We start from the raw sequence: 23,219 nt of genomic DNA on the forward strand, positions 1-23,219 counted from the left end.
AGCCCTTTTATGGACTGTCTCTGCACATATTAAAGTTGGTCGAGAATTAATTATTGTAATCATCTAAAAAAATGTTATATGTGCAATACATTGTCTCTTAAACCCAAAATGACAAATCGCATTTACCCATCCATCAGACTGCCCGAGGTCTGTGTGTGCGATCTCTCTACCAAGCCCAAATGCGTACTACCTAGCCTACGTCATTGACTGGCAGATGTCTGGTTCAATGGAAATGCGATTTAGAAGCGACCGTGTGGTCGTGTGGATATGCAGACTTTATGCAAGGTTGGTTGCAGGATAGTTTTCTCCCGTTACCAGGCAGCAGTAGTGAAGAAGGCGGTAAGGAGGCTAGCTAGTTAGCACAACTTCAACATTTACTAACGGAAAACCTGACTGCATGCAAACAACGCACTCTTCTTATCATCCACTCGAGCAACTTCTAGGTCGTATCGAATGTCACTTTGTGACAAGTTGGGGATTGTTATGGTTGCCTAGACCTCAACGTTTTGAAAGTAGGCTAGTAACTGCTACTACAATTAAGATATCGGGTTCACATAATTGATTGTACATACCTGCTTTGTTTTTCTTTCTGTTTTCTCCAGGACCTCTGTCTGCTAGTTAAGTCAATTTGATATGCTATTGTAACAACAACCGGTTGTTACATTCCTATTGTCGTCTGTGTCCAGTTGCGCTGCGACAGACACTCTGTTACAATGTTTCCTCATACTCTAAAATCCCCAACTCCACACTGATTTGAAAAGGATTGCCTGGAATCCATATGGTGGGAGTGCATTAGCCAAAGATACTCACCATAATCTGCTGCACACCACTACAATGGCATCCACCAGGTAAGACACATATTATTATTAGGTGTAGTTATACTGACTTTCCAATCAGTTTCCAAACACATTCACTCACTAGAGACCCTTTTATGTTACCTTTTATGTTACATTTTGGTAGGCTATACTATAGATATTATAGGAATCTTGTAGTATTTGGGACATACTAGGGTCATTCCACGTCAATTCAACCAGGGCCCACGCACTTAGGTCTCAAAACATTCTGAAAAAATTACCAGGTGTACCTATGTTACACAGGAGACACACTGTAAAATTACTCTTATGTAAGATCAATACTTTCCAAGATACAGACAGTTTTACAGGGGGAGGGGGGTGTCGATTTTGTTCGGGCTCTTTTTTTGGTCAAAGTTCACAAGCCCACAGCGCAAGAACTAAACCATGTAGGAGGCTCAAATTTTGCATGCTGGTACATAAATAGGAATAGTATGTAGCAAAATCGTCACGTTTGGTCTGGATAATCCTGCATGGTCATAGCTGTCCCTCAAAGTTGATACAAATTTTATTGGAGTTTTTGGCTGGGCTCTGTTTAAGCCTTCAGAAGACATATTTGTACTCAACATAGGCTCTTTATTTATTTTCTTTACTGAGATAAGTAGAAACACTCTCACAAAAAACAATGAACAGAAAATAAATTCCTTCAGGGTCAATGCAAATCTTTCTTTTTTATTTTCCACCCTGAACATGGGCAAAATGCCCCATTGACATCAATATGTTTTATAGGGTCACCACACTGCCACCTGTGGTTGTATAGAGTAACCTGTGGTAGCTCTATACAAAACATATTGATGTCAATGGTGCATTTTGCCCATGATCTGGGTGGAAAGTGAAAAAGAAAGATTTGCATAAGACAAGTCAAATTGGTGTTTTTAAAAAGAAAAGATCATGGAGAATAAAGAAAAAAATATTTAAAAAAATCTTTGTATATTCCCACAAGGTGTTTGGGTGCTCTGAAAATGATAACCAAAATGATTTTTCAGACTTGTGAGGTCTGCTGTTCAGACCCTGAAGGGATTTATTTTCTGTTCATTGCTTTTTGTGAGAGTGTTTCTACTTATCTCAGTAAGGAAAATAAATCAAGATCCTATGTTGAGTACAAATATGTCTTCTGAAGGCTTAACAGCCCAGCCAAAAACTTCAATAAAATTTGTATCAACTTTGAGGGACAGCTATGACCATGCAGGATTATCCAGACCAAACGTGACGATTTTGCTACATACTATTCCTATTTATGTACCAGCATGCAAAATTTGAGCCTCCTACATGGTTTAGTTCTTGCACTGTGGGCTTGTGAACTTTGACAAAAAAAAGAGGCCGAACAAAATCGACACCCCTCTCCCCCTGTAAAACTGTCTGTATCTTGGAAAGTATTGATCTTACATAAGAGTAATTTTACAGTGTGTCTCCTGGGTAACATAGGTACACCTGGTAATTTTTTCAGAATTTTTTGAGACCTAAGTGTGTGGGCCCTGGTTGAACTGACGTGGAATGACCCACTATATAAGTATAAGACTGTACTATAGGATAACTACAGAGAGAAAAGGATATTGTAGAGGTATTACAGAATGTCACAGAAGTATTAAACACTACTATATAACTACCATATATTCTATCTCCAAATCTACCATATTACTATGGTACTGTTTTGTTAGGCCATATAGCCAAACTATGTTTAATTCCGATTATGAATAGCAGTGACATTGATGTGTTTATTATGCCTGTAGTATGTTTACCTGTTCTTTGACTCTTGGTCTTTTTTCCTGCACCATTTCAGTGACATCCGAGACAAACTGCGGCAGAAGCGCCGTGCTTTTCAGGAGTCTCTAGTGAGAGTCCGCGATGATACTCAGGTGACCTTCCTTAACACTGTGTCATGTCTGCCATCGTCTATATTTACCTTGCCGTGTTGTCAATAACACATGCCTAACCCTTGTTTTAATTTAGCAGCCCATTAAGCTGTAGTGGGGAAAGTGTTTAACATGACTGAATAAGCCCTCTTGCAGGGAGGTGCATAGCATGTAGGCCTGTGTTACACAGAGCATGTTTATAAAATGGGGCTGTGGAACTTAGTGTTGTACTCTGCCTGCTAGGCTTTGGTCTCCATGGCCATGGACGTCAATAGAGACTCTGCTATGGAGGTTGGTGTGGTCTTTCTGCAGCTTGACTTATCTTGAGTGCTGTGCCCCTTGCTCTAGAATAGCCTGTAGGCCTAAACCTTGTAGTTCTGCAGCTTTTCCTTTCCTTTCCAAAGCTGCTATGCTTTCCCAGATTTTTAGACACTGCTGTACTTTGTGTGTGTGCGCTCGAGCTTGTTCCTCATGCCATTACTAAGGTTTCAGTCCCTGTGAGGTAGGTTGTCCTCTTTTCTGAAATCCTTCCTTGCGTGCTTTATGTTTTCGCTTTGCCCTTTATGACGCTCATCTCTAAAAACTCCTTCCCTTCTCCTCCCTTCCTCCTTCCCTTCACGTATGTTGCTGTATTGCAATATGATTTGGTGAAAATAAAAATTGAATGGAAGCTAATTGCCAATGGTAGCGAGCTGTCTAGCTTGCTTTGAGCGTTTCCTTCTCATGTTTGTCTGTTGCACCAGGATCTCGCTGGAGAAGAGGAGCCGGCAGAGACTCTGAGGCGTTCGCTCAAAGCTCAGAGACAGAGGAGGAAGAAGAAGGTACACAAGCATGGGAATGGGCCCTCTTTCCATTAAGTGGCAATGAGCAAGTTGTGCAATAATTGATAATACATTTTGTTATCCAAATGTGCTACATAAATAATCTTGCCTTGACTAGATTGTCAGGATTTAACGTTCTCAGTCACTATGCCAGAATTCAGATTTCCAGGTTGTGTAAGATTTGAAAATTGATTAATTATAAACTAGAATTGCGGTTCCGAGGAACTGCAAGAGTGGGTTTGATCAGGGGCATGGAACTCGGCGTCATCCAAGGATTCCAACGGTACCTCATTTATGAAAATCGGACATACGGGTCAAAAGTTACATGCACACACCTTCATATACACAGACTGCCCAGCCCAGCCCATTAGACAGTGCCAGATGGCTTAGAACTCTGCCAAGTGCAAGCTTAAAACAATTAGAGCTGTGATGTCATAATCGAAATTAGAATCCTGAACATTCCGCCATTCATTTCAATGGGGCCGAAAATCGGCGAAAAACGGGAATAACGCGAAAACGACAAGGGCCAGCGACACGAAAGTAACAAAGCTCCCTACACCGGTTCGGGCCTGAATTTTTGGAGTTCGAACCGTGTCGATAGCTGAAACAGTCTAGGTGCAGTAGTTAGTACAAAAAGTGGGTGAACAGGAATAATAAATAAACTAGAATTGCGGTTCCGAGGAACTGCAAGAGTGGGTTTGATCAGGGGCATGGAACTCAGCCTCATCCAAGGATTCCAACGGTACCTCATTTATGAAAATCGGACATAGGGGTCAAAAGTTACAAAGCCATGCTGTGGTCTTGTTGGATCAAACCCACTAATAACTGCCTCAAAAATGTCTGATGATTTCAGACACAGACATTTTCTTTTCTTTAAGGCCTGGATTGTGTAGATGAAGTATACAGTGGAGAGATGGAAATTTATTAGAGATACTGCAGATACATACTTACAGTGGAGAGATGGATAAGGGATGGCTATACAGTCGGGGGATCATTTAGTCACCCGCATCCTTCTTGACCTGACACCTCTCAGCTGCTGGAGGAAATGGCTGTGGAAGAGTCTCAGACCGGGGCGGATGAGGAGGAGATGGAAGATGGAGAGGAGGAGGAGGATGTGGAGACCTCAGCAGTGGAGGAGGTCAGCGAGGTCCAGTCCATCCAGCAGTCGAGGGGCAGATCGGAGACGGAGCCAGAGACGGAGTCCGAGGCAGCGGCCAGGTCCTTCACGCGCTCCTCTAGAGGTTCGAGAGCATTGCACTCTGGTCACAGTCACGCTGCATTAACCTTGCAGTGCACAGCTGTGTCTGTTTTCATGACAAATATTTAGCATTTGGGCCTTTTTCAGGAAAGTGACAATGTGTGAAGCTGCTTTACGCAATGTAAAAATGTCTTGCTAAATTCTACTACTGTAAAAGTCCCCCATGACCCTTCAGCATGTGGTCAGGTGTAGTGAACATGGGAATATTGGGTAGGCAGGGATGCCTGTCTCAGGAAGTTACAGTACAGACATTTTAGTCATTTATTATCAAGTCCAGGAAAATATACTTTTGTTGATCGTTTCCACCTTGTAAAATCATCTACTGTCTTTTGGATTGTTTTCTCCATAGACCTGCCTCCCTTGCCCATGTCGAGACCCAGCTCCAGCATTTCAGAGAGCTCAATGCGACAGCGGATGAGAGAGAAGCTGAGAGCTGCCAGAGTATGGTTCTATTTCACCACCTAATTACACCCTCACAGCTTTCCTTTAGCCTTAAGAGTTTTAGCTTCATGGCCTAGTATGGAGTGACATTTAACTGCCACAAGACTGTTGCCCCACAGATATAAACCCGCTCTCTCCACTACTCTGCTATTACACTAGTAGACTACTTCACTACACTACTCTTCCCTCTGCTGTTGACAAACATAGACACACACATACTGTATACATACAGTATGTATGTCTATGTTTGTCAACAGCAGAGGGAAGAGTAGAGTAGAGTTATCTATTGGGTTTGCCAATGACACTTTGTGTTTATGCCAGTCTAAAGCAGAGAGCCTCCTGCAGCAGGAAGTACCCGTGGAGCCTGCCAGTCGCCTGCAGAGTCTCCGGGACCGAGACACTCTCACCAGGTTTGACCGAGAGGTACGCCTCAGTGTCTGGTACTGTCTTAGTATGAGGTATTCAGTAAGAAGCGACCAAATGAGAGTGATTAAGGCACTGGATGTGTGTTGTGTTGTAGGTTAATTCACCACCTCCAATGTCTTGAACTGTCTGTCCACTAGTCACTTTACATTTGTCTTCTGCCTCACTGTTTGCATGCTGTATTAGCACATATGCACAACCCCTCCCTCCATGCCACATACCTTTCTTAATATAGTTATATATATAGATATATAGACTCTATTCTTGCACTGTTGCACTGTTTGACTTACTCATTTGCACCATCACCATGACACTCATTCACACAGAGCACCTTATCTTACCTTATGCACTGAGAACCACAGACTCACTCCCTGCTTCAGTCATTGCAAGCGCACCTGATTGATTATTCACCCACAATGTGGATACTGTTTTTTAGAAATTATTTTGATTAAGTTTTATTTAGTATAATTTGTATTTTGTATATTCTTTATCTTCTACAGTCCTTATTGCTTAGTTGTGTTTTTTTATATTATATACTTTTAATTACTTTTTCTGCTGTTATTGAATGTGTGTGTGTGTTGTCTGTATGCTACTGTGACCTTGAATTTCCCCTAGGGATCAATAAAGTATATCTATCTATCTATCTATCTAATCTACTGAATGATATCTGAAATGGTTTACACAAAACTACTAAATACATGTAATACTTGTAATAAACTGCTAAATACATGTAATATACGTGTAATATATTGCAGACAGAGCCAGAACTCAGGCATGTACCAGATGGAGATTCATCGGAGATTTTAGGAAAAGTGAAGTTTCGTGAGGCTGTACGCAGAGTGCGGATAGACGCCCAGGTTAGAGCTATCCCTATAATGTCTGTGAAAGTGTTTGGTAATATAGATATGGACAAATGGCATTAATTGTGTGACTTGGAGGAGTTCAAATATCTTTAAAATCTTTAAAAACAAAACTAGACATGTAATTCCTTACATTATGGTGTTTAGATATATGATGTGACCTTGTGTGGTGTTGCCTTGCCATGAATATAGCCATAGGTTCTCACATGCCATTAAGCCTAATTTATATACTTAAGACTTCCCTTATGCTGTTGTACACAGAGAGAGGCTGGCATACCCACAGGTGAAGAGGCCTATAACTTCTTCACCTTCAACTTTGACCCCGAGCCTGAAGAAGAGCCCAGCAAACGTCGCAAGAAGAGGAGACCCAAGTCGGAGCAGGCAGAAGGAGGACAGGAGGAGGAAGGAGAGGGGGAGGGAGAGGAGGAACTTGAGGAGCAGGAGAGGGAGGTCGAGAGGGAGCCAGCCAGAGAGGATGATGAGGAGGAGGAGGAGAGGGTAAAGTGATCCCTTCATGAATACCAACATCTCTGTTTACATTTATTTCAGAACAAGGAAATGAAACAGCTGTACCTTAGTAATCAGAGTTATGTCTTGTCGTAAGTCAAGCCAATTTTACAGTCCACTTATACTTTCTCTGCTTTCTCTATGTAAGCAGATGCAAGATATTTGAGATGATTGTGTGTGTGTGTGTGTGTGTGTGTGTGTGTGTGTGTGTGTGTGTGTGTATTCTCAGGACGAAGAAGCTGCTCTCGTCAGAGATGGTGAGGAGGACCTGTTCCTCATTGAACAGTCCTCTCAGGACTTCCTGGAGGTGAGGAAAGCAGAGTACATTGGGTATAACAGACGAGTCCAGCGCGAAAGTGAGCTGCTCTTCACTCCCAGTGTGCGAACAGGTACATCAGACCATACACACACACACACACACAAATGACTGTCTCCTCACCTGAAAACAGCTGTATCATCCCAGTTGAGACAAATGCTGCCTAATTATAGCACTGCCACTGACCTGACAAGGGGCGCATGAGCCGGCCAGCACTTAATTTTCATTTGCATACTTTAGTGCCTGCTTCCAAAAAGTTGCCTGACAACATGCAGCCGCGATACCTGGAAGAAGAAGGCCTCTACGTTGGAGAGAGGCCAGTAGTTTCCCTTACCAATGAGAACATTCTGGAAAACCGCATACTAAGACAAGACCAGGTAATTCTATGCATCATTAGTATACAAATGCCTGAACAAAATGTGCCTTGCCTTGCACTGCCAGATTACATTTAGTTAGCTTCATCTGGCTCCAATACTTTCAGTAGTTTCAATGCATATGCTTTGTGTCTGGGCTGTGTAATCGTTACTTTGGAAAGATTTCAGTGTGGTAATGCAATGAAAATGACATGTTCAAAGGCCACAAAATGGTTTGGCGATGATGGGAGAATCATTGTTCTGCCTGACCCAATCAAAGAGTCCTCGACCCGACCTCCTCTGTTCCATGTGGAGGGTGATTTGGATCCCTCTCTGCAGACTGTTTATAGGAAGGTAAGTGCAGAGCTGAGCTGACTACGAGCATCACATTCAATAGGTTTGTAATCAGGGGTGTGTCACCGCAATGTTATGTGGGCTTTCCCATGTGCTCACAATTTGCAGGAATTGAGGGAAGCTGAAATTGACTGGGGATTGTAGTCCAAGAGGTTTATATCAACTGGAAAGCTGTTTATACTGGCCTAGGATAAAAGCAGACCCACAGAGAAGAAAACATATTTCACACAGAGGCAGCAAAGTTAAACCTCAAACTCATCCTCTAGAGGTCAATTCAGAAACAAACAAACAATAGAGCTTTAATATTGGATGTCATTATTGTAAACCAATCATCATTTTGTACATTATATTGTACATATTTTTGGGACAATTTAGACATATTGATGTGCAATTTGGACTGTCTTGCTTCTTTAGTCATGCTTTCTTTCACTGGATGTTCATTTGCTTTTTGTAACGATGATGGAATAGTGAAGCCAACTGTCAACATTTCAGTCATGATGATGTGTCACAAAGCGCAGCAACACAGAGCGACGGTTGCTAGGCAAGGTGAATGGCCGATAATATTTACCGGCAGGAGAACTGAGGGGCTCAGGGCCCAGCTGTCCGATGAGGTCATGGTGCAAACAGGCCCTCCATTGTGGAAAGAGAGGGAGAGAGAGAGGCAAAGAGTTCACACATGGCTATTTAGGGTGAGTACAGGCGTGTCACGGTTGATTAGTCACCGTAAGCACTCATCCCCAGAGATCCATTGCACTGGGCTCTGGTGCAAGGGAAACACCCCGTGCAAAACACACCTACACAATTCCTTACATGCTGCTCCCACGCCAGGGTTCATGTTAGCAGTGCACACAGTCCAACAATGGGCTCCATCTGGATGTGTAGTTGTAGTATGACACTCCAATAATAACAGTATATTAAAAGTGACAGTGCTTGTAGCTTTTATTAATTATGCTTAATTTATGGTGTACAATTATATCAGGAAGATATGTAGATGATCCTCTTTGAAAGTCAGACATCTCCTTGTGACTGAAACTCTCATTTTCGCATCTCTTGGCCAGTGAGATCAGAGAGACAACTAATGACTCATGAGGATGACCTCATGCAGTCCCTCATTCATTCACTGACGCAGTGCTGTTTTTGCGACACACAGGCAATTAAGTCCAAGTATGCCAAGCGCTACATGCCCGGGGTAGGCGACACCCAGGGGGACTACCAGCTGGACGTGGACGTCGCCGGCCTCATCTTCTCCCACCACGGCCTCTTCAGCCGCGAGCATGTGCTGGGGGCCCGTCTGGCTCAGTTATACGACCAGCACCTCAGCAGACAGCATAAAAACCTCACCCGTCTGCTCACTGATAAGGTACAATCACTGATCTGTCATACAGAATATTTTCTCACACTGTTGATCAGTTAGTACAATCTACTGACCTATTATATAGATCATAGATAGATATAGATTATAAAAGGAGCTTGGCTAGAATGCAGTATGCTGAAACGTTGTGGGTTCAATTCCCAGCTTCCATCATTGTCCCCTTGAGCAAGGCACTTAACCCCAAGTTGTTCTGGGGACAATGGCCCTTGTAATAAAATTTGACATATAAGTCGTTTTGGATAAAACCGTCTGCTAAATGAATAAATGTAAATGTATATTATTTGGTACAACCTTTGTGTTTATGGCAAGGTTAGGTAAGTACACAAAAACTCATTTCTGGTGTTGATGTGTGTTGTAGCTGAGTGGCTTGCGGAACACCATACGGAACATGCTGGAACTTCATGGTGGACAAGGCTTAAGCGAGATCACACAGCAGAGGATAGCGGAATACAAGCAGGAAGTGAAGTGAGTAACCTGAAAGTCATCACACACACAAATCAAATCAAATCAGATCAAAACAAATCAGTCTTTATTCGCTTAGCGCCTGTTGTGCAATGTTGCAATACAAGGTGCTTTCCAAAGTATGAAGAGATGTAAAAACAAAACCTTATAAAAGCAAGACCTGGCAGAAACATGATAAAATTGAGAAATCTGTAAGGCACAATGTGACATCATGAAAACAAAATAATTGGGCTTAAATTTGACAAAAGTGTTGAAAGTAAAATAATAAATAATTTAGAAAAAGTCTGCATTCTTTTGTTAATAAGAAGTGTCAAACATGTGAATATGTTGTGTTAGTCCCGTGGGAGTGTGGGTTGTGATGTTGCCCTGTGTGGCAGGATAACTCGTCAGATGCGTGATGCGGAGCAGGAGAAGGATCGGGCTCTGCTGAAGAACATTGTGAAGGTGTGGAAAGAAATCAAAGCTCTGAGAGAATTCCAGAGGTTCACCAACACACCTTTCAAGCTCTATCTGAGGAGGTAACTAACCATCATAGCACAGTGTAACATGGTGATTACTGTATTTATGGTTCTGTATTTGTGAAGGCTGAATTTCACTTGATCATTGCCAAAAACCTGAGCCGGAGCTAAATAAACATATTGTATAAACACATTTTGAGAGACATTGTGTATACACACATTTTGACAAAACATTTGTATAAACATTTTTTGAATGGATACATCAAAAATGTTTGACTTCTCAGAAAAGACTCAACAGAATGCATTACACCTAGTTTTCTATTGATGTGTTGATGCTTGTGTTATTTGCTCGAGCTGAAAGTCTCTGGCATGACCGTTGTTGTTGTAGGGAGGAGGTTGACAGAGCCTCAGATGAGCGCGAACATGAGGCTGAGATTCTGGCAGAGGTGTCCGAACTGCAAGCAGAGAGCTGGGAGGACTACGAGAAGAAGGTGACCGAGTACAAGCAACAAAACGAGGAATGGAAGACCTGGAAAAAAAAGCAAGTATGTTCTTTTTTACAGTTAGCTGAAGAGAAGTAAATTCATTTCTTATGATGACTGGATAAAAGGAAATTTTTCATCTTTTCATCCAGAGTTATGGATGGGTCATCTGTGAGCCTGAGATAGTAAAGTAAGAAGGATAATGCTGCTTTCGAGATGTCTCGTAAATCATCATACACTCACCCGTACAACATGTACCAATGAGTGGCTTTAGGAACGCCTTTCTCTCGAGCCACGAGAGGCATTAGCAGGAGGCTAGTCATTGTTATTGTTTTGTGCTACATGTAGCCTCTAGCTAAACGGCTGGAAAACAAATTGTTACATTGTATTGCAGGCACAGCAAGACCGTGCAATGCATTAAATGGTGACCGGATTGAAGCAGCAATGTAATCTAGTGTGTAAGAGCATTACATCAACTTTAACATGACCAACACAGTACATATGCAAAAAAAATACATGTCATCTCATCTCAACTATGGGCGTAGCCATGTTTGTTGTAAGGTCGTACATCTACCTCGGGGTACCCTCAAGTACTCCGAGGTAAAGTGGGCATGCCTGCCCAAAATGCCGCAAGAAAGCTGGGAAATTTACACTTTCCAACTCGGGCGGCGGATTTACGAGACATCTCGAAAGCAGCATGAGATAATTTCAGAATGGTCAAGTTAAGTGGTAGCCTCATGCCAGACAATTAAAAGCATGCTATATACGCACAAACAAAAACACCTATCAAACACACTGCTGACCATAATTCGCTGTGTGCAGAAAGCCATGAAGAAAAAGAAGAAGAAGAAGAAGAAGCAGCAGTCTCAGGACGAGGAGGAGGACGAGGTTGAGGAGGAGAGCGAAGAAGAGCTGGGCGAGGAGCCCACAAAGCCAGACCCTCCTGAAGAGCCAGACCTGGACGCCGTGGAGCGACAGGTGCGGGAGAAAGCCGCCAGGATACGCCGGAAGCCCGGGGAGCCCATCCTGGTGCCAGAGTTGACCGCCTCAAGCAATATCACTCCCAATGAGCAGTGTCCCAGGTAGGGCAAGAGCAGAGCACAGCACCACCAGTTCAAATCAAGACCTTAGCGCAACCAGATCATTTACAGTTTCAGGTCAAGATAAGTTTTTGAAATCATTAAAAATGTAACTTTTAACTATTTTTACTTTTAATAGCTGTGTAAGTACTGATAGAGTGTATACAGTGCCTATAAAAAGTATGCACCCCCCCCTTGGATATTTCCACTTGTAATGCTTTTATAAATGGAATCTTTAATATAAATGGAATATGTTAAAAATATATAATTAAAAGCAGTTGCATAAATATATTAACCCCCGTCAAATCAGCATTGAGTAGATGCACCTTTGGCCGCAATTAAAGCATGAAGTCTGCGTAGATAGGTCTCAATTAGGCTTGCACATCTGGAAACTGCAATTGTACTCCGTTTTTCTTTGCAAAACTGCTCAAGCTCTGCCAGGCTGGAAGGGGATTGGGTATGAACAGCCCTTTTCAAATCCAGCCACAGAGTTTCTATACTGGTAAAGAACTCGGGCAAATGTTGCTGTATGCATAGTTTATCCCATCTCAGCTATTGAAGCCTTTAACTTCTTCAGAGTTGTCAGAGTTGTCATAGGTGTCTTGGTGGCCTCCCCCACCATTATTCTTCTTGAATGGTCACTCAGTTTGTGGTGACGGCCTGGCCTGCTCTAGCCAGATTTGCCATATTCCTTACATTCCTTAATGATGGATTTCACTGAACTCCAAGGGAATGTTCAGTAATTTTTTTTGTATCCATCCCCTCACTTATACTATTCAATAACCTTTTCTTTGATTTGTTTGAAGAGTTATTTTGTGTTTATGGTGGAATTATAGCCAGGAATACTGATTGACCAGTGACTGGACCTTCCAGACACAGGTGTCTTTATATTACTATACTATACCAGAGACTTTCTAATGAGGAGACATAGCACTCAAAAAATCCTTCATAGTAATGCATGGGGTTAGTTTGAAACGCCAATATGGCAGTTGTCTACACATACCCCACCCCTACCGCGGCAGAACATTGACATGTGAATACATTGAGCCAATCATGTGGTGTGTTGTGAAGACATTGTGCCAATCATGTGTTGTGATCTCGCTGCTGGAGCAAGATTGGTGTCGTGAAGCCTTGCGCACGTGCATTTCTCCCGAAATAGATGCCCGATAAGTGCCCAAAAAGCAATATGGCCGCCGAGTGGAGGGACTTGCCTAAAAGGACTTTGAATATACACTTTCACTGCACTCAGGCAATCTCCATTTCACTAATTGTGAGACTATTAGCACCAATTGGCTGGACTGCTGTTGATTTAGATCAGTCACTTTAAGGGGGCTGAATATTTATTTTAATTATTGTAAATCTTGTATTGTAAAAAAAGGCCAAATTAAATTGTCAAAGATCCCTTTTAATAAAGCAATAAAAGGGGAAATATCCAAGGGAGTTGAATACTTTGTATAGGCACTGTGCTTCTGTGATATAGTTTATTTGTATAAGAATGTGTTTCGTTCAGTGTAAACTGATAAATGTAGTGTGTACAAAAGGTGTATGACTCATCTTTCCAAAAATTTCCCCAGGGCTGAATTTGGGAGAAGGCAGGATGTGTTGAAGCGCTCTCTATTTGTGAAAGTTCTGTACAACGACAAAGAAGTCTCCCGCACAGATAGCCGTGCCCTCACTGCAGATTTCAGGGTCCACTTTGGCCAGATATTTAACCTGAAGATCATCAACTGGCCTGAGAGCATCAAGCTGCAGGTACTTCAGCAAAATGGCTGTGCAATGACAGTCAAAATGGCCATAGTACTTGATACTTTACTAATGTGACTTCTGTGCAACTGCATTGCAGGCCTTTAGATTGTAGGCTACCAGTGGAATATGAATTTTTGGTCAATGATCAAATTAATATTTGGTCAACGATTTGCCATATTTACAAGGCTCACACACTCTCTCTCTCTCTCTCTCTCTCTCTCTCACACACACACACACACACACACACACACACACACACACACACACACACACACACACATACACACTCACACACATATAGTACACAAAAGCAAATACACACATGCAATCATTAAAATGAACAAAAGTTGCAAGAGTAGAGGATGGAGTAGGACATCGAGACAAATTGACATATGTTGCAGCGGTCATATGTTGTACCACTATGTAGTACATATAGTTATGATATGTAACTGTTTAACTGCTTCTTTCTCCATAGGTGTATGAAACAGTTGGATCTTCAACAACCCAGCTGGCAGAGGTGTTTGTGCCGGTCCCAGAACCATCCATTCTTACAGGCAGTGCAACCTCTGAACAACTGGAGTTTAGCAGTAACCAGCGAGTCACGTTCAATCATGAGGGAGTCGGCAGTGGTAAACACAGAAACACACAGGCCAACTTACACACACACACACACACACACACACACACACACACAACACACACACACCACACCACACCACACACACAACACACACACACACACACACATACACACACCTTACACTTGCTGTTTGTCTTGCAGATGTGCCCTTCTCTTTTGAGGCGGACGGCAGCAACAGATTGACCCTGCTGACCTCAGGGAAGCTGTCCTGCTGCGTGTCTTGGGCCATCGGAGAGGATGACATCCCTCTCGCTCCCCCTATGACTCATGCCAGTGCGGGCATAAACAGGTGAGCCAACTATGTACTCAGTGGTAATCTCAGAGACCAGAGAGGAAAACACGAACCAGTCTTTGTGCTAATAATGGGCTAGACTCTGGTTAAACCACAATATTGACACTTCTGCATCCATGTTGGTGTTTATCTGTAATGTTGGAGATTGATGGCAGAAATTATTCAAATAAAAGAAATCGATTGTATAATGAAGCACTTATATGAATAGATTTTAAATGGACTTGGTCTGTTTTACGTTTACAGTGGGATAATGCAAATGGATGCAATCGCGTGCATCGGGGCCTCAGGTCTGAATGACATGAAGAAGTTGGGAAAATGGGCTGCAGAGTCTCGGCTGGATCCCAACGATCCCAACAACGCCTCCATCATGCAGCTTCTCTCCGTGAGTAACAGGATGATGAAAACTTGACGGATTATTCCAAAACATCATTTCATTGAATTTCACTGTGTAAAATGACACAGACGTTTCTTTAAGTCTGCCATTGGTTATCATTAGGGGTGTCACGATTCTCCAAATTCTCGATTCGATGTAATTTTCGATTTTAAAGTCACGATTCGATTCGATTTTCGATCTTTTTTTAAATATTACTATTAATGCATTCCTTATATGTTATTTACTCTTTTTGGCCTTTTCCTTTTCTTTTTCGGGGGGCTTTTATTTTGAAACCGCTTTGAAACCGTTCCAACCGCGAGGTTGTAATGTAAACAGAACTAACTTTAGGCTAAAACAGACGTGAACATAGTAAAATGAAACAACACAGAATGTTAATTTGATTGTTTCAGCACACTCCGAAGAGACCCAAGGTTAGTGTTCATGGAATATGTACTTATAAATGTGCATTTTAAGCCTTAAAGTAACTTTGGACTGTAATTAGACCATCTTTTTACTTGCTAAGTTGAGTAGGCTAAGTTAGTTTTAATTGACGTGAATGAACGAATACTTCCACACCGGTGATTTCAAAGTAGCAAGAGGGGCTTTGATTTCGGTAGGTTGATGTGTAGGCCTATATTTTAACTGGCTGCAGCCTAAAATTAGAGGAGTGTTGACGCTGCAGTTCAGCAAGTGCATGTGTGTTTGTGCGTCTTGGCATACATGCTGGACGTGACATTGGGGGTGTGGCTGCATCGTCGATTCTACTTTTAAGTTCGAAGTTCGAGATTGAAATGTAATTTCGATCGATTTCGAAATAAAATCGAAATCGTGACACCCTTAGTTATCATGATGATATGATAGTGGTCCCTCAGCTTGATGTAAAACCACATCTGAAAGCACTTTCAGCTATGTTTTGGACAAGCATCTGTCAAACATGAATCACTGTAATAGATCTCCCTGGATCAGATCTCAGTGGATAACATGAAAAAATTGTGCAGTGTCAGCTTGTTATTGTCCAAGCTTGCACATTGTTACCAAATGTCTATCTGTCTGTCTGTGTCAGCCCTTTTCTCTGTATCTCTGTCTGTTGGTTTGTCCACCCTTCATCTAGGTGGTCAGTGGCGGCGAGGTCACAGTTCCTGATTACTTTCGCCTGGAGCAGCTGCAGGAGGAGTTCAACTTCCTGTCTGATGAGGAACTGGACCGGTCGCGGAGGTTCCGCCTGCTCAGGCTTAGGACTCAGGAAGTGGCCGAGTTCCGTGGCTACAAGTTTGTGCCCACTCTCGAGCGCGAGGTCTCTGAGAAGGTCTTCCAGGTCAGGGTTAAAAGCCTCCCAGCCTCTCGTCATTGTTTAAACAGTCTATCTTCATTACATCTGTTTATGACACTGTCTTTACCACAGATTTATTCCATATGGATAGATAAAATCCCTCAGCATTATAAATTATTTTAGTACCGGTTATATTGAATCATAAGAAAATGTCTTATAGTGATTTTGCAATTTTTAGGACTATGAGAAGAGACTAAGGGACGGCGAGATTGTTGATACCAAAGAACACTTGGATGCCCATAGGGCACTAGTGGCCAAGTATCTACAGAAAGTGAGTCTGCCTCTTTACACATTAAAAATGAAAGCCTCTCACAATTCAAACGTGTGCAGTGAAGAGAAAAACAAATAGACTATGTTGGTTGCCATTCAGTTTTGCTAAGACCTTTTGATTGTCTCTTTTCCTCCAAGGTACGAGAGTCTGTGGTTAATCGATTCCTCATTGCCAAGCATCATTTCCTCTTGTCTGATGTGGTCCTGGAGGAGGAGGTCCCCACTATTGGGTAATTATGCACTATTCATTATGAAGACGCATGAAGGAGTTTGACCATATTTTAGCCAAATATTGATCATCCTACATTATTCAAACACATCCAGGATCCTCTCTACATAGCCTTTTTAACATGACTGCACTTAATGCTCCGATGAAGCCATTTTAAAGCATTCTGTTACATTACTCTCTCATTCCGGCTGAGGTCATTACTTTCTTTCCCAATGTAGCATGCAGTGTTTCAGTGGCACATGCCGTCATTTGGAATGGGTGATGTAGCTGCTCTTAAATAACTTCTGTAGAGGTCTCCAATAAATCATGTGTCCACAAGTGCCAGCGCTTAGAGTGATGATCAGGGAGAAACTAGGGTGGGTTTTCATTTGAATCTGGATCTGATACACACACAGTACTCCACTGGTACAATGTGTTTTCCCAAACTGAAAAAAACACACTCTTGGACAATCTGAATATAGTTGTTTTGTGCCTTCTGCTAGAAGACATTTTTTTCCCACTTCTAAACCACATTTAATTAGATTAGACGTTATACACTCAATTACATCATCCATCTTTATGTGCCAAAGACACATATAACCAACCAAAACACTGAACCTTTTTTCAAGATAAATTTGACAGTTAATTCATCCAGTCACCACGTTCTATTTGTTAACCCTTTTTCTATGTTCCATCTCCTTATTTTGCTTGGCATGTGTTTATTCAGTGGTCCTGGCGCTGGGTATGTTTTAGGATCTTTTATTCATTTTTGTGTATCCATTTTAGTTTGTCCCTACCTACCCTGTAGTCCTAGTCTATGTGACTGTTTTAGCAAAGCTCATCAGTGGGTTCTTTGTATGTAGTTGTCATCTCATCGTTAACACTGGATATTGGGAAGTACGAGTTAAACCATTATGTAAGGTCACTATAGAAAGTTCTTAAATGGGGTTTAGTCCTTATATCCTCCTGATTTTGACATAATGGCTTTGACGTAAAAGTACTTTAGTGTTTTAAGCATGATTGCTGCCAGTCCTGCTGGAAATACGGTGAGTTGAAGTCCCAGTTTGACACTGGGAATTTATATCTGATATCTGGAACTGAAATGTCAGGAACAGAAAACAAATGGAAGTTATATTTTGGTTTGTGTTCATAGTGAAGTCCATGTTGTAGTTATTGAAAACCATACTGAAAGTAGTTAAATGACCAGTTGCCAATGTTGTACTGAGTTTGATTGGCATTGCTCTCAGGGTCCTTGGACTGAACCTGTTTAAACTGGCTGAACCCAAACGTCCCCTGAAACCACGGAGAAAAGAGAGAAAGAAAGTGACCGCACAGAACTTGTCGGACGGAGACATCAAACTCCTGCTCAACATCATCAGAGCCTATGACATTCCTATACGAAAACCCCAAGCCAGGTATCTCACTGTCTCACTATTGTTGTGCTAGACTCATCTTATTTAATAAGCTCTTATGGCACTTACGGTATTGAATAAGCTCTTATTATGATCAAAATTGTTTGAATCAGACAAGAGCATCAATGTATAAGTGAGGACAAAGCAATAGCCATGTGGTGTAAATAGATATTATTTGTCTGGCTGTAGGCCTTGGGTATTTAGGCAGCACAATGACCACTATCATTATCCTTGAACAAGGCTGGCACTGTTGACTTAAATGAAGTAAACGTGTGTTGTTATTGCAGCAAACCTTCGGTTGCGTCAAAGTCAACCCGCTCAGTCACAGAAACATTCACTACTGGACACTCCTCACAGACTGCCATGCAAGGCACTGATTGGCCTTTCAACCAGGTATGGTAAAGTGGCCATTTCCTGTTGCTAATGCTGGCAATGGTAAACCACCACTGTCTCCAATGCGAGTTTGTTTTACAGTCTTGTGATATTTGTTTTACATGTAACTTGTTGTTACATGTTACTGTCACATGTTTCCATTAGGTGCTTGTCAGGCCCTTTGTGGAAGTGACATTCCAGCGCACGGTACTCCAGACGTCCACTGCCGAGGGCCCTAACCCCTGCTGGAACGAGGAGATCCTCCTCTCTTTTAGGTAAAAAAAGTAGATTCAAAATCTTGTTGCAGCTACCTCATATGCATGTAAATTTGAATGATATTTAGCAGAACAAAGTCTGGCACTGACCTAGTGCCATGACAGACGTTTTTGTGGGAGCTTTTATCCAAAGTAACACAGACTCGCAACGGCAGGTTTGGGGATCGAACCTGGGTTAACTGTTTGTCAATCAGTGATGTAATTGTTTTGATGTGTGTCTTGTTTCAGTGCTCCTAATGGAGATTATAGTACAACCAGTTTACAGTCCGTGAAAGATGAAGTCTTCATCAACATCTTTGACGAGGTTGTTTATGAGATAAGTGAAGTGAGTATAATACAGTTGTATTACTTATCAAATGAATAATAAAAATGGATTGTTATATCTGTAATTTGCACACAGCCTAGGTGAAACCACACTAAACCGAGTATCTTCACACACTACTATAGAACTATTCTGCCTTAATAATGTCTTCTATTCCCTGTTTTGCCCCATCAGGCTGAAAGAGAAAGAGAAAGAGGAGGCCTTTACGCACATGTTGAGAGACACTGGCTCGGCTGTGTGAAGATCCCTTTCAGTACTATTTATCGTCAGTCTAGGGTAAGACTGTGTATCAAAAAAAAAAAAGAACTTGCGTTAATGTTGCCAGTGACTGGGCAGGTCACAACTCACACTGACTGATGTGTCTGGCAGATTGATGGAACGTTCAAAGTGGAAATGCCACCGGTGCTGTTGGGGTACACCAAAGAGAACCATCTGGTGAGTGACGGCGGCTATGACATTGTGCGCAACCTGACTGAGGGAGCCTTCATCACACTCTTCATCACCATCGAGCCTCAACTGGTACCTGGTGAGACCATAAGAGAAAAGGTAAGAAGAAGAACAACAACAACAACAATAACAACTTCAATCTCCTATCCCTATTTCTGTCTCTCTTTCTGTTTATTGTGACTACTTACTATGTGCACGGTGGGAAAGTCACTTCATTAATCTTTCTGCTGTTGTTGCATATTGACAAAGCAAAACGATGATGATTTTATGTTTATCTTAAATTGTGGCACTCATTTTTGAGAGAGTTGAGAGACTTAATTTAACTCCTCTGGTGTTCTGTCCTGTCTTGTCTGTGTTTTCGCTGCATTTGTTAGATGAAGGATGTAAAGGTAAAGTTTGCTGTGGTTTCATGTCCACAGTAACTTGATGACATGATCTTGGTGTTCTGCAGGTTCAGCATGTGCTTTTGACTAGCTGAATATGGGCTTCGCTTCACCCACTAATCAAAACATACTTCCAAATAATGGAAGTCTGTCACTGATAGATTTTTATTGCAGCCTTGTATATAATGATAAGAAATGTGGGTGCCATTTGTGTACCACTTCCACATTTTAGTGCCCTATAATAGTTGAGCAACATCCTTGAGATGTTGACATGGCTTTATAGTGTCATATCCTGCCCCTCAAATAACCCCTCTGCTTTCAGATTCTTAGTATGGCTTGCATACACTAAAAATGCATTCAATTCAGCTATAGTACTATCTGTTACTGCATGACCATGGCACCAGGTCAGTGCCAGACTTTGACCTACAGAGCTTTTTTGAAGAACAAGACAGCCTTCCAGTGTGGACCACAGTGTATTACTAGCTGTATCAATTTACATTTTACTGACCTTTGACCTATCCCTACCAGTTTGACACGGAGGAAGACGAGCGTGTGCTCCTGGCGTCCGAGTTCTTCGAGAAGGACGCCATGCAGCGCTTCCCTGACCGGCCTTGTCTCACCACCGTCATTGACATCAACGGCAAGACAGTGTTCATCACGCGCTACATCCGTCCACTTAACCCGCCTCAGGAGCTGCTGGACGCCTCGCCCAACAACCCACAGGAGACCATGGTCTGTTGAAGGACACAGAGTGTCACAGTCAAGACCTTCCTAGAAAAAAGATATCCCACCGCATGGCACCATCCTCATCCTGTTTTTATCCTCTCTCTCTGTTTCAGGAGTTGGTCGCCCGCTACGTTTCCCTTATTCCTTCCCTTCCCGACAGTGTCTCTTTTGCTGGGGTCTGTGACCTTTGGAGCACTTGTAATGTGAGGAGACATTACTGCATGCAAGGCATTCATTTAGCTTACTTGATGGCCTTTTTTTTTTGTACGAATGACCTCTCCACATAACTAAATGTAGCACGTTGTCGTCTTGTTCCTGTCCGTCTAGCAATTCCTGACACTGCTGGCAGGAGATGAGGAAGAACACGCTGTCCTGCTCTGCAATTACTTCCTCTCCATGGGCAAAAAAGCTTGGCTTATCATTGGCACTGCCATCCCTGAGGTACCCTATATCAAGTCAGGTTCCTGACTGAACAAAGTCCTTCACAGTGGAAGTGACAACAAATGAAAGAGAATTATTCAAGCAAGCATTTGATTCATTTCCTGTTTTGCCATTTCTGACATCTATTTGTTGATTCATGACAGGGGCTCTCAGCTTACGTGTTGACATATGAGCAAAGTCGCTACCTCATCTGGAACCCCAGCAATGGTCAATATTATGGACAGTATGACACTTTCTGCCCACTCCAGACCATTGGATGTCTGATAAATGCTGATAATGTGAGTGACAGTTATTGTACCGTAAGAGAATGAAAATAGGACATTTACATCACGTGTATAACTGATTGGTGCCACTCCCTCTCTGTCTCTATCTGTCTCATATCTTTTAGATATGGTTCAACATTCAGATGTATGATGCCCCTATGAGGATTAGCTTTGATGTCACTAAAAGCAAGTTCTGGAAGCCTTTCTTCTCTCGGGCTTTTTCTTATCCAGGACTCTCTAGCGTACAGGTAAACAAGAAGACAATATTTTTGGAGAGTCCAGTCATCTCCCTCTGATGCCTGCTTTAGCATACTTACATTAAAAACATATTTAGATCGGAGGTGGTTGTTTTTATTTGCCTGGTTAAAATGGACTCAATGCGTCCCTACTGTTTTCTTGTAGCCTGAGGAGTTGGTTTATCGACGCACAGACAAGGCAGCTGCCACAGAGCTTCAGGACAGGTAAATTCTCTAGTGTTTGTTACTAGGTTATTCTCTAGTGTTTGTTGTTCCTTGCTGCACTGTTACTTGTTATTCTGTCCCTTTCCTAAATAAAAGTGCATTTAGGGATTGACTGGATCCTTAAATGCACTGGACTGAGAACATTTATGATAAGCATTTTTTTAGTCCGTACTTACCGTGATGGAACTGCCTTGTTTTTATTTATTTATTCAAATTTTATTATTTTCATTTATGTTTTTTTTCCCACTACATGGGAATGTAACTACCATTACTTTGCTGTACTTTTTAATCCCAGCTGTAAACATTCTGTCAGTAGTTTGATTGGTTTATGGGCGCAAGTCTTTTTTCCCCATGTTTCATTTTATGTCAATGTCCAACGGGTGTCTCTGTAGGATTGAGAAAATACTGCGAGAGAAGATCATGGAGTGGCGTCCACGACACCCCACCCGCTGGAACCGATATTGTTCCTCCACCCTACGCCACTTCCTGCCCAAACTTGAGCTCAGTGGAGGACGGGACGTTGCTGAGGAGCACCGCCTGGAGCTGCAAAGCTTGCTGGGAGAATACAGGGTGCGCCAGGATTTAGTCATTGTGGTGTAATCAGACACACTGGAGACCCAAAAAGGGACGTTTCGGCTGACCTAACTTGTCTTGTTTTCTTTATTATTCCCCCCTCACAGATATCGGGCTTTCCACTACATCTGCCATTTTCAGAGATCCAGCCAATCATTGAAGCTGTGTACAGCACTGGAGTTCATAAAGTGGAAATGTCTAATGTGGAGTTTGCGCTGGCTGTTTATGTTCACCCGTACCCCAATAATGTGTTGTCTGTGTGGGTATACTTGGCTTCACTCATAAGGACACGTTAGGTCTGGACTCCCCTAAAATGTTTACTAAATTATTTCTCTAAGCTGTTTTGCACATGGTAGTTTGATGAGAGCAATCACTGTAACATGTAGAATACTGAGAATAGCCTTGTGTGTGTCTGTGTGTGTGTGTGTGTGTGTGTGTGTGGGGGGGGGGGGGGGGGGTACTTGATTTCTCTGTAGGCTAACATTTTATATGTTATATATTAGCCTATAGCCTATGTGAGTTCTGTTGTGTAGGTTAGCGTACTATGACCAACATTTGAATTTACTATTGCTGCTTTTTTCATACCCTACCAGTTTTAATCATGACTCAGAATGAAAGTTAGGCTACTTGTATTATGTTCCCTAATGTATCTTACAAAACAGTGTAAGTAATGTAAATATATGAGAACGGGTTTTCAAGAATAAAGTTACCCAATTGAAAGTTATTTATTGATAAGTTTACCTTTCGTGTGACATCTCAGACGCGCAAAGTTGCACGTCACAAGAAGCTATTTTT

At 42.1% G+C, this 23,219-nt stretch overlaps 1 protein-coding gene across 3 annotated transcripts; it reads left to right on the top strand.

The window, feature by feature from the left end:
• Window positions 1–297: 297 nt before the first annotated feature.
• cc2d2a (coiled-coil and C2 domain containing 2A) lies at window positions 298–23,148 on the top strand. 3 transcript variants are annotated; one of them, XM_042057977.1, is made up of 39 exons: window positions 298–339; window positions 603–848; window positions 2,632–2,707; window positions 2,948–2,995; window positions 3,448–3,525; window positions 4,559–4,766; window positions 5,133–5,224; window positions 5,546–5,647; window positions 6,403–6,504; window positions 6,769–7,005; window positions 7,244–7,403; window positions 7,571–7,707; window positions 7,906–8,037; window positions 9,188–9,397; window positions 9,768–9,874; window positions 10,249–10,389; window positions 10,718–10,874; window positions 11,634–11,893; window positions 13,465–13,642; window positions 14,112–14,265; window positions 14,418–14,565; window positions 14,812–14,950; window positions 16,053–16,256; window positions 16,450–16,542; window positions 16,680–16,771; window positions 17,997–18,164; window positions 18,449–18,554; window positions 18,699–18,808; window positions 19,037–19,133; window positions 19,305–19,406; window positions 19,500–19,676; window positions 20,489–20,692; window positions 20,800–20,889; window positions 21,014–21,127; window positions 21,271–21,405; window positions 21,516–21,638; window positions 21,793–21,851; window positions 22,244–22,421; window positions 22,532–23,148. In XM_042057977.1, the coding sequence occupies exons 2-39, from the start codon at window positions 835–837 to the stop codon at window positions 22,718–22,720; spliced, it is 5,121 nt and encodes a 1,706-aa protein (XP_041913911.1). In that variant the 5' UTR covers window positions 298–339; window positions 603–834; the 3' UTR covers window positions 22,721–23,148. The 3 variants fall into 3 exon arrangements, with proteins under 3 accessions (XP_041913911.1, XP_041913910.1, XP_041913912.1); XM_042057976.1 differs by having other exon boundaries at window positions 311–512; XM_042057978.1 differs by lacking the exon at window positions 2,948–2,995 and having other exon boundaries at window positions 311–848.
• The last annotated feature ends 71 nt before the right edge of the window (window positions 23,149–23,219 follow it).

This window comes from Alosa sapidissima, chromosome 12, assembly GCF_018492685.1.
Source record: "Alosa sapidissima isolate fAloSap1 chromosome 12, fAloSap1.pri, whole genome shotgun sequence".
NCBI lineage: Eukaryota > Metazoa > Chordata > Actinopteri > Clupeiformes > Clupeidae > Alosa > Alosa sapidissima.